The 12,143-nt window shown below is 50.5% G+C and overlaps 1 protein-coding gene across 5 annotated transcripts in view; it reads left to right on the forward strand.

Annotated features, from left to right (window-relative positions):
• gps2 (G protein pathway suppressor 2) overlaps nucleotides 1–11,835 on the forward strand; it is a 36,578-nt gene extending 24,743 nt beyond the window's left edge. For 4 of the 5 annotated variants that reach the window (XM_070863101.1, XM_070863104.1, XM_070863102.1 and 1 more), the window contains 4 exons: nucleotides 3,645–3,731; nucleotides 5,475–5,554; nucleotides 9,529–9,612; nucleotides 10,353–11,835. In XM_070863101.1, coding sequence (XP_070719202.1) covers nucleotides 3,645–3,731; nucleotides 5,475–5,554; nucleotides 9,529–9,612; nucleotides 10,353–10,436 — 335 coding nt within the window. In that variant the 3' untranslated portion in view covers nucleotides 10,437–11,835. The remainder of the gene's footprint in view (nucleotides 1–3,644; nucleotides 3,732–5,474; nucleotides 5,555–9,528; nucleotides 9,613–10,352) is intronic. The other variant, XM_070863105.1, reaches the window with a different exon arrangement.
• The last annotated feature ends 308 nt before the right edge of the window (nucleotides 11,836–12,143 follow it).

Consider the following 12,143-nt stretch of genomic DNA (forward strand, 5'->3'; position numbering starts at 1 on the left):
AGCAGAGGAGTTCTCCCCGGTGTCCTGGGACCAATATTTATCCCTCAATCAACATCACTGAAAATTACATTATCTGGGTCATTATCACATTGCTGTTTGTGGCAGCCAGTCCTCACCGCACAGCACTGTCCCGCAGTCATGAAGATGCATGGCGCGGCCCTCAACAACGTGGACCATACCTCGGTAGCTTCTTATCAACAAAAGCAGACATTGATGAGATTCAACACCGCCTCCAGTGCGCCAGTGCAGCCTTCGGCCGCCTGAGGAAAAGAGTGTTTGAAGACCAGGCCCTCAAATCTACCACCAAGCTCATGGTCTACAGGGCTATAATAATACCCGCCCTCCTGTATGGCTCAGAGACATGGACCATGTACAGTAGACACCTCAAGTCGCTGGAGAAATGCCACCAACGATGCCTCCGCAAGATCCTACAAATCCCCTGGGAGGACAGACGCACCAACGTCAGTGTCCTCGCCCAGGCCAACATCCCCATTGTAGCACTGACCACACTCGATTGGCTCTGCTGGGCAGGCCACATAGTTCGCATGCCAGACACGAGACTCCCAAAGCAACTGCTCTATGCGGAGCTCCTTCACGGAAAACGTTACAAGGACACCCTCAACGCCTCCCTGATAAAGTGCGTCATCTTCACTGACACCTGGGAGTCCCTGGCCAAAGACCAGTCCGCCCTAAGTGGAGGAAGTGCATCCGGGAGGGCGCTGAGCAGCTCGAGTCTCAACGTCAAGAGCATGCAGAAACCAAGCGCAGGCAGCGGAAGGAGCGTGCGGCAAACCAGCCCCACCCACCCCTTCCCTCAGCCAGTCTGTCCCACCTGTGGCAGAGACTGTGGCTCTCGTATTGGACTGTTCAGCCACCTAAGGACTCACTTCAGGAATGGAAGTAAGTCTTCCTCGATTCCGATACGATGGTAAGTGCTGCAGGGAATCGAGTACGGCCAGGGTCATCTCCTGGACTAGTTTCGATCGCTTGGATGGGTCGGAGAGGCATTTTCCCAGATTTTTTCCCCCAATTGACCTGGGTTTTATCTTTTTTTGCCTCTCCGAGGAGCTCCAGTTGGAGTGTAAAATGTTGCGATACATGGGGTATCGCGGTTGTGTGGGGCAGACTGGTTGGGCCGGGTGCTCTTTACCTGTCCGCCATTGTTCATTGTTCATAAATTTACATGTAACCTTCAGGACTGCTGACCGAAGGCTCTTTGTCGGCCGGTGCGGACACGATGGGCCGAAATGGCCTCCTCCTACGCTGTAAATTTCTATGTTTCTAACCTCTCAGCATCTACCCTGTCAATTCCCGTTCAGAATCATGTATGTTTCAGTGCGATCACCCTTCGAAACACCAGAGAGTACAGGCCTAGTCTATAAGAGTAGTGGGAAATGTAAACAAATCGTGGATTGTAAGAAATCGTCTTGTACGGGTTCCCTAGCTCCATAAGCTCCATTACCGCGGGAATGGATCGGAGAGGCCTTCCTGACCGGAGTTGGATGGATGGGCCGAAATTGCCCCCGGGCCATAAGCACCGGGAAAGGGTTACCGCCCGCGCCGACCCCTTACCGACTGGCGGTGACCTGCCTTTCGACCCCTCCCCCCCCCCCGCGGGAGCGACGTCGCCGCCAGTCGGTGCCACTGACGGCTTTCCCTGCGGCAAGCAGCGCGCGGCTGGGCGGCACGTCAAGCCCTTAAAAGGTAGGCCGCGCTGCCGGGGACACCATTTTTTTTTATTGTCGGCCGACTGTCGGGTCGGGCTGACAGTGGTGCCCACGGGTTCGGCCGGGCCGCCAGCAGGCAGCCTGGCGTCCCCCCCCCCCTCTTGGGTACTGGAGCCGCTGGCCCGGCCACACCCCTCCCTGGTGGCCCAGTGTTTGCCATCAAAATGGCTGCAGAATTCGCAGCGGCCTTCCCCTTGAACTGAAGGGGAGGGACAGTGTGACGTGGCACGTGCGTGTCGCGGTAATGTCATCAGCGCAACACCGCTCCGTCTTGGAAAAAAAAATTCCAAGTCCTGAATTTCTCCAGATTCTCCGTCCCGTGGATTGGGGTGGAGAAACACTTTCAAAAACGATAGCTGCCCCCCCCCTCCTCCCCACTCCCGTTTGGGGCAGGGCTCAATTCCAGCCCCCGGCACTTTTGCCAAAGTTGATGACACCGAAGGATTGCAGTCACATCGGATAAGGAATTGGACAGAAAGCGGGCTTACAAGGGCACAACACCAAAAAACAGACCTTGATGAAAGGTCGAGTAAGGAACCTGGAGATAAACAAATTGTCCAAGAGAAGGTGTGATCTCATCATAATAACTTTTGTTTATATAGTGGCTTTAACGTAGTAAAACGTCCCAAGGAGCTTCACAGCAGTGATACAAAAAACAAATAAATTTGACATCAAGACACAAAAGAAGAATTTAAGGCAGATGGAGCGGGGGAAGGGTTTTTCATTGGAGAGTTGAGACAGAGAACGCGACATACCATTGGACACTTTGGTTTGGGAAGAGTCCTTACAGGTTAAATTGTTCTGCTCATACGTCAGCCATCTGATGGATCAGGACGAGTACCAACTACTTGTCATGGTCGTATGTTCTCTATATCCTGATTGTGTGTTGTGTTTGACTATATTTGACCTACCACCGCTCCTTAATAAAACGCCTTGTAACTTCCAAGAATCTTTGGGTAATCTGTATGTGACCTGCGATACAAATCGTACAGGGAGCTTATTGCGATCGCTCGTGAAGTGGTTGTAGCATAGAAACATAGTAGGCCATTCGGCCCTTCGAGCCTGTACCACCATTCAATATGATCATGGCTAATCATGCAACTTCAGTACCCCACTCCTGCTTTCTCTCCATACCCCTTGATCCCTTTAGCCATAAGGGCCACATCTAACTCCCTTTTGAATATATCTAACGAACTGGCCTCAACAGCTTTCTGTGGTACAGAATTCCACAGAAAGTGGGGAGATGGGTTGAAAAGAGGTGTTAAATATGTTTTAAAAAGGTGCCTACAGTTGCCTGGGCCCTAAGCTCTGGAATTCCCTCCGTAAACCTCTCCTCCTTTAAGATGCTCCTTAAAACCTACCTCTTTGACCAACCTGTCCTAATATTTCCTGATGTGACTCGGTGTCAAATTTTGTTTGATAACGCTCCTGTGAAGCGCCTTGGGACGGTTCACTCGGTTAAAGGCGCTATATAAATGCAAGTTGTTGATAACTTTGGAACAGAGGAGGCTGAGGAGAGATGTAATTGAGGTGTATAAAATTATGAGGGGCCTGGCTAGAGTGGATCGGAAGGACCTGTTTCCCTTAGCAGAGGGGTCAATAACCAGGGGGCATAGATTTAAAGGAAGGATTAGAGGGGAGATGAGGAAATAAAATTCACCCAGAGGGTGGTGGGAGTCTGGAACTCACGGCCTGAAAGGGTGGTAGAGGCACAAACCCTCACCACATTTAAAAAGTGCTTGGATGTGCACCTGAAGTGCCGTAACCGACAGGACTACGGACCCAGAGCGGGAAAGTGGGATTCGGCTGGGTGGCATTTTTTCGACCGACACGGACACGATGGGCCGAATGGCCTCCTTCTGTGTCGCAATGTTCTGCGATTCTACGATTAACGCTACTCATTTGTTGTTATACCAGGGCCTTCGGCATTCCAGGCAATGTCCACGTACCTCCCACATCAGCAGGCGGCTTATGCAGTCCACGGGCACTTCACCCCCCAACAAGGTAAGGACCTGCCTGCGGGAGAAGGTCGGAGGCTCGTTCTAACTACTGGGTATCGCTGGTCTTGCCCCCGTTCCCCCTGTTGGCACGACTCGATTGGCACCGGCAGCCCTTGACCAAACAGCCGCCGGCCCTTCGGCCATGGTGTCAGCTGTGGCTCAGTGGGCAGCACCCTCGCCACCGAGTCCGACGGTCGTGGGTTCAAGTCCCCACCCCAGAGTCTTGAGCACAAAAAATCTAGGCCGGCACTCCCAGTGCCAGTACTGAGGGAGCACTGCACTGTCAGAGGTAGAATCACAGAACGGTTACAGCACAGAAGGAGGCCATTCGGCCCGTCGAGCCCGTGCCGGCTCTCTGCAAGAGCACCTCAGCCAGTCCCACTCCCCCCGCCCTTTCCCCGTAGCCCTGCTAATTTTTCCTTCAGCTACTTATCCAACTCCCTTTTGAAAGCTGCGATTGAGTCTGCCTCAACAGCCCTCTCAGGCAGCGCATTCCGGATCCTAACCACTCGCTGCGTAAAAAAGGTTTTCCTCACTTCGTTTTTGGTTCTTCAACTAATCATCTTAAATCTGTGTCCTCTGATGCCGTCTTTCGGTTGAGGCCCCGTCTGCCCTTTCAGGCGGATGTTAAAGATCTCAAGGCAGTATATCTAAGAGCGGGGGAGTTATCCCCGGTGCCCTGGCCAATATTTATCCCTTAAATCAACATCACTAAAACAGACTATCTGGTCATTATCACATCGCTGTTTGTGGGAGCTTGCTGTGCGCAAATTGGCTGCCACGTTTCCTACATCATAGCAGTGACTGCACTCCAAAAGTACACACATATACACACACCCGCCCTCCTGTATGGCTCAGAGACATGGACCATGTACAGTAGACACCTCAAGTCACTGGAGAAATACCACCAACGATGTCTCCGCAAGATCCTGCAAATCCCCTGGGAGGACAGACGCACCAACGTTAGCGTCCTCGACCAGGCCAACATCCCCAGCATCGAAGCACTGACCACACTCGCCCAGCTCTGCTGGGCGGGCCACATTGTTCGCATGCCAGACACGAGACTCCCAAAGCAAGCGCTCTACTCGGAACTCCTGCACTCCAAACGAGCCAAAGGTGGGCAGCGGAAACGTTACAGGGACACCCTCAAAGCCTCCCTGATCAAGTGCAACATCCCCACCGACACCTGGGAGTCCCTGGCCAAAGACCAGTCCGCCCTAAGTGGAGGAAGTGCATCCGGGAGGGCGCTGAGCACCTCGAGTCTCGTCGCCGAGAGCGTGCAGAAAACAACTGCAGGCAGCGGAAGGAGCGTGCGGCAAACCAGTCCCACCCACCCTCTCTCTCAGCGACTGTCCCACCTGTGACAGTGTCTGTGGCTCTCGTATTGGACTGTTCAGTCACCTAAGGACTCATTTTTAGAGTGGAAGCAAGTCTTCCTCGATTCCGAGGGACTGCCTGTTATGATGATGATATATACAAACACATAGATACACAAATATTTATATACAAACGCACACACAATTTCCAGCAAGTGTCACTGTACATTGATCTGGCTGATTCCGTTGTCGTCCGTTCCCCCACCAACCCCGGCCGATGGTGACACTGAATGGTGAGTTTGAAAAGCTGGGTACTGCTTCGCAAACATTAAGCAAAGCAGATGAACGTGTCCCTTCAGTGTTGCTGTGCTGGGATTCCTGTGAGTGAGGGTCCAGACTCTAACCTATATTCTCCTTTCTCTTGCCTACAGGTTTCATTCCCCCAAGCGCGGCAATCCCGCTGCAGAAACAGCTGGAACACGCGAACCAGCAGTCTGGATTCACCGACTCTGTACGTAGCCCAGCTTACCTCGTTCTCACATCCGCATTCTGTGCATTCAGACTCCAACCGGCAGATCAATCCGAGCCCACCGTTACTTTGTACCAACTACTCCCCACTGTCTACAATCCCAATGGACCCAAACTCCTTCCCATTCACTCCCATTGTACACAATCCCAATGGACCAAACCCCTTCCCATTCACTCCCATTGTACACAATCCCAATAGACCCAAACTCCTTCTCATTCACTCCCATTGTACACAATCCCAATGGACCCAAACTCCTTCCCATTCACTCCCATTGTACACAATCCTAATGGACCCAAACCCCTTTCCATTCACTCCCACTGTACACAATCCCAATGGACCCAAACCCCTTCCCATTCACTCCCATTGTACCCAAACCCCTTCCCATTCACTCCCATTGTACACAATCCCAATGGACCCAAACCTCTTCCCATTCACTCCCATTGTACACAATCCTAATGGACCCAAACCCCTTCTCATTCACTCACATTGTACACAATCCCAATGGACCCAAACCCCTTCCCATTCACTCCCATTGTACACAATCCCAATGGACCCAAACCCCTTCCCATTCACTCCCATTGTACACAATCCCAATGGACCCAAACCTCTTCCCATTCACTCACATTGTACACAATCCCAATGGACCCAAACCCCTTCTCATTCACTCCCACTGTACAGAATCCCAATGGACCCAAACCCCTTCCCATTCACTCGCACTGTACAGAATCCCAATGGACCCAAACCCCTTCCCATTCACTCCCACTGTGCACAATCCCAATGGACCCAAACCCCTTCCCATTCACTCGCACTGTACAGAATCCCAATGGACCCAAACCCCTTCCCATTCACTCCCATTATACACAATCCCAATGGACCAAACCCCTTCTTCGTCCTGCTATCATACCCTACAAATTCACACCGATTTTTGAGACAATTATTTGCTTCTAACTGTCCGTCTGCCCGCTGGCTTGTCTGAACATGTCCAGCCCATTGTCCAGTCGTGCCTTTTGCTAGACTCCAACCTGTGCCTTGCTGATAAGAGATTATCATGTTTTTTTTACATATTCTGGCAGCTACCTTCAAAACTGGAAGATTCGCGACCCTCTGAGAGAAGAAATTCCTCCTCATCTCCATTTTAAATGGGCGACCCCTTATTCTGAAACAATGCCCCCTCTGAGAGAAGAAACATCCTCTCTGCATCTACCCTGTCAAGCCCCATTAGAATTTTAGACGTTTCAATAAGATCACCTCTCATTCTTCTAAACTCCAATGAGTACAGGCCCAACCTACTCAACCTGTCCTCATAAGTCAACCCCCTCATCTCCAGATCAACCGAGTGAACCTTCTCTGAACTGCCCCCAATGCAAGTACATCCCTCCTTAAATAAGGAGACCAAAACTGTACGCAGTACTCCAGGTGTGGTCTCATCAGTTGTAGCAGGACTTCCCTACATTTATACTCCATCCCCCTTGCAATAAAGGCCAACATTCCATTTGCCTTCCTAATTACTTGCTGTACCTGCATACTAACTTTTTGTGTTTCATGTACAAGGACCCCCAGATCCCTCTGTACTACAGCATTTTGTAATCTCTCCCCATTTAAATAATAATTTGCTTTTTTATTTTTCCTATCAAAGTGGACAACCTCACATTTTCCCACATTATACTCCATCTGCCAAATTTTTGTACTCACCTAGTTTATCTATATCCCTTTGCAGAGTCTTTGCGTCCTCCTCACAACTTGCTTACCCTTTGTATCGTCAGCAAATTTGGCTACATTATACTCAGTCCCTTCATGCAAGTCATTAATATAGATTGTAAATAGTTGGGGTCCCAGCACTGATCCCTGCGGCACCCCACTCGTTACAGTTTGCCAACCGGAAAATGACCCATTTATCCTCTGTTTTCTGTTAGCCAATCCTCTATCCATGCTAATATATTACCCCCAACCCCGTGAACGTTTATCTTGTGCTGTAACCTTTTATGTGGCACTTTATCGAATGCCTTCTGGAAATCCAAATACACTACATCTACTGGTTCCCCTTTATCCATCCTGCTTGTTACATCCTCAAAGAACTCCAGCAAATTTGTCAAACATGATTTCCCTTTCATAAAATCATGCTGACACTGCTTGATTGTATTATGATTTTCTAAATGTCCTGCTACTGCTTCCTTAATAATGGACTCTAGCATTTTTCGAATTACAGATGTTGGGCTAACTGGTCTATAGTTTCCTGCTTTCTGTCTCCCTCATTTCTTAAATAGGGGCATTACATTTGCGGTTTTCCGATCCGCTGGGACCTCTCCAGAATCCAGGGAATTAAGACCCTAGGATGCAGGCCATCAGGTCCAGGGGACTTGTCCGCCTTTAGTCCCATTAGTTTGCCTAGTTCTTTTTCTCTCGTCATTGTTTTAAGATCCCCCCCCCCCACTATAGCTCCTTGATTATCAATTATTGGGATGTTTTTAGTGTCTTCTACCGTGAAGACCGATACAAAATATTTGTTCAAAGTCTCTGCAATTTCCCAGTTTCCCATTATTAATTCCCCAGTCTCATCCTCTAAGGGACCAATGTTTACTTTAGCTACTCTCTTCCTTTTTATATACCTGTAGAATGTCTTACTGTCTGTTTTTATATTTCTTGCCAGTTTACTCTCATAAACTATCTTCTCCCTCTTTATTTTTTTAGTCGTCCTTTGCTGATTTCTAAAAATTTCCCAATCCTCTGGCCTTCCACTATTCTTTGCAACATTGTATGCCCTTGTTTTCAATTTGATACCAGCCTTTACTTCCTTAGTTAGCCACGGATGGTTTATCCTTCTCTTAGAGTCTTTCTTGCTCGCTGGAAAATATCTTTGCTGAGTTATGAAATATCTCCTTAAATGTTTGCCACTGCTCATCTACTGACTTACTCTTGAATCTATTTTTCCAGTTTGCTTTAGCTGCTTCTGCCTTCATACCTTTGTAATTGCCTTTATTTAAGTTTAGGACTCTAGTTTGCGATCTAGCTCTCTAGTTTTCTCACCCTCAAACTGAATTTGAAATTCTTCCATGCTATGATCACTTTTCCCAAGAGGATCCTTCACTACGAGATCATTAATTAATCCTGTCTCATTGCACAGTACCAGATCTAAGATAGTCTGCTCCCTGGTTGGTTCCGCAACATATTGTTCCAAGAAACTATCCCGCATACACTCGATGAACTCCTCCTCAAGGCTACCTTTGCCAATTTGATTTGTCCAATCAATATGAAGATTAAAATTGCCCATGGTTATTGCTGTACCTTTCTTACGATTATAACGGCACAGTGCGAGTTCAATACTGCTTCAGATTGGCTACGTGCTGGGGGTGTGTTGAAATATTCTGCTATCATAGCTCCAATTGACCCCCAGCCTCAACAGCTTTTCGGGGGAAGAGTTTTCCAGAATGAAGAAGTGCTTCCTGACATCACCCATGAACGGCCTGGCTCTAATTCTAAAGTTATGTCCCCTCGTTCCAGATTTGCTTTCTTCTCGTGTGACTGCACTCCACTTTGGGTCGATCTCCCTCTCGGTCTCGGTCTCTGTCGCTCCCTTTCGGTCTCTCGGTCTCTGTCTCGCTCTTGCTCTCTCTCCCTCCCTCCCTCCCTCCCTCACCCTCCCTTTTCTCTCTCTCTCTCTCTGCTCGCTCCCAGGCTGCTTAGGGAAGGCAGGGGCCACTTGAGCTGAATGGCCTCCTCCTGCTCATAGAATAACACGGCATAGCAGGACATCAGTCAACCCATCGAGTCTGTGCTGTCTCTTTCGAAGAGCATTCCACATAGACCCACTCCCCTGCCCTTTCCCACATTACAACAGTGCCCACACTCCAAAAGTACTTCACTGGCTGTAAAGCGCTTTGAGAGATCCGGTGGTGGTGAAAGGCGCGATATAAATTCAAGTCTTTATCAACGATGTCCCTCCTGGTTATGCCTTTCAGGCCGGAATAACCTACGTCCACCCACAGAGGCCAGCGTCACCTGGGGCCTTCCCGCACGGGACACCCCCTCAGCAAACCCTCCCGGTGAGTGGTGCAGAGACGTGGGCGGGTCGCGATGGCATTGCGAGGTGGGGGTTGAGGGTTTACTGCTAGTTTGCGTCGTCGTTTGCTGGGCAGGTACCGCTCATCGAGACGGCGGCATGGCCGGTGAGGGGAACTGGGATCTGTTGCATAACGTTATGTGACATAACGTTATGTTGAGGCAGTGTAAAGAGAGCCTTAACGCTGTAACCAACCCGTGCTGTAGCTGCCCTGGGAGTGTTTGATGGGACAGTGTAGAGGGAGTTTTACTCTGTATCTAACCCGTGCTGTAGCTGCCCTGGGAGTGTTTGATGGGACAGTGTAGAGGGAGTTTTACTCTGTATCTAACCCCGTGCTGTACCTGCCCTGGGAGTGTTTGATGGGACAGTGTAGAGGGAGCTTTACTCTGTATCTAACCCTGTGCTATACCTGCCCTGGGAGTGTTTGATGGGACAGTGTGGAGGGAGCTTTACTCTGTATCTAACCCCGTGCTGTACCTGCCCTGCGAGTGTTTGATGGGACAGTGTAGAGGGAGTTTTACTCTGTATCTAACCCCGTGCTGTACCTGCCCTGCGAGTGTTTGATGGGACAGTGTAGAGGGAGCTTTACTCCGTACGAGTGGTTGTAGAGGACTGAAACGTAATTGAGTGGTGGTAAATCAGCCTTGATCTGTAGCCCGCTGTGTCTCGCTGCGATGTTGAGGGATCGTGTCTCACTAAGTTCTTGCCTTGTGTCTTTCCCAGGCTGGATTCCAACCGACAACTCAGGCAGCTCCTCGACATGCCTACCTACAACACAGTCAGGGCCAGCGCTACTACCACCAGTAACCACCTCTGGAGGGGCTGCTATTCCCCTCCCACACCCCCTCCCTCCCACCCAAACCTTGCTCTGCGTAAGGGAGGGGGGCGCGCGGGGGAAGAGATCGTGAAACCATCGCAATCAGGAGTGACAACTCGCGCCCCCGCGAATTGTGAAAGTTAGCCGTTCTTCCTTGTATATACAAATACGGCAAATTTGTGTCTGAACTCGCCGTCTGTCGGGGGGAGGGAGGTCACGTGGCAGCGATCGGCTGACTCCCATCCCAGCGGGGAAATGTGGTGGGCGCGTGTTGTGTTTCTGGTCGAGCGCCCCCTACAGGTTGCTGAACCGTTACGTCCCGACGCGCTCAGGCCTAGCCTCTTGAGTAACCCTGGTCTTTGGATGATTTTTTGGCAGCCTTGTCGGCGGGGGAGGGGTAGTCGTGTTTGGACTGATGTGCAGCGCAGCGCATCCACCCTCCCCCCTCCCCCCTCCCCACCCGACCGGACCGTCACGAGCCGTTCCTGCCGCGTTGTGATTGACTCGGCAGAGTTTGAATCTTTTTAATTTCCTTCCTAGTTTTAATGACGTTGCAGTCCGAAGGGGACCGGTGGTTCTCGTGGGCCGGCGGGATTTCCACGCCGGCGCGTGTTCATCCGCTCCCTCTGCCCAGCCAGGCTGCGGCCTGTAGTGGTGCCACCTGATGCTTCGAATCGACCGCCCCCACAGCAGCCAAGGGGGGGGGGGGGGGCACAGGCGGAGACATGCATTCATATAGCGCCTTTTGCAGCGTCCCAAACCCGCCTCGCAGCCAATGAATTGCTTCTGAAGCAGATTTACCGCGGTGAACGGGGCCGCCAATTTGGTGCACAGAAAGATCCCACAAACAGCCTTGCGATAAATGACCTGATAATCTTTTTTTAAAGTGATGTTGGTTGAGGGATAAATATTGGTTCGGACACTGGAGGGGGGGGGAGGAGGAGGGGGGGAAATAGAGGAGAGGGGAGAAAACTCGCCCCCTTGTCTTCTACCCCCTGCCCTTCTTCCAGTCGTAGCCGCAGGATCTTTCGCAGACAGGGTCCTCGGGTTTAACGCTTCCTCCCGAAAGGCGGCCCCTCCGACAGTGCGGGGCTCCCTCAGCACTGCACTGGGAGTGTCGGCCTGGATTTTGTGCTCAAGTCCCTGGAGTGGGACTCGAACCCACAACCTTCTGACTCAAATGCGGATGCGATCCACTGAGCCACAACCGACACTGGGAAGGAGTTGAACGTGGTCTGCACATAAGGATATTGGACGGATGTGCGCAAGAGACTTTAACACTGTAGTGTTCTGCTCCAATGAAATGGTTTTCCCCCGTACAACATATTTTAACGTATTTATGTGCATCTTGAGCAACCTATTTCTACCATAAAGGCTTCCTCATCCAAATCGGATACATTCTTGAATTGTCTTATTTCTGCCTTATATTTGGCACATACACAAAACTGCTTCCTAATGCAGCTTTAAATTGGTCATCTCACTGAGGCCAATGGAAACAATGTTTGAAGAGTGCCCCCTACTGCACTAGTGTAAGTGTGGCACTCAAGCACCTTGTTAAATCAGAGTAAGAGGGAGCTTTACTCTTGATGGGACAGTGCAGAGGGAGTTTTACTCTGTATCTAACCCCGTGCTGTACCTGCCCTGGGAGTGTTTGATGGGACAGTGTAGAGGGAGCTTTACTCTGTATCTAACCCTGT

This window comes from Pristiophorus japonicus, chromosome 20 (genome assembly GCF_044704955.1).
Source record: "Pristiophorus japonicus isolate sPriJap1 chromosome 20, sPriJap1.hap1, whole genome shotgun sequence".
Classification (NCBI taxonomy): Eukaryota; Metazoa; Chordata; class Chondrichthyes; family Pristiophoridae; genus Pristiophorus; species Pristiophorus japonicus.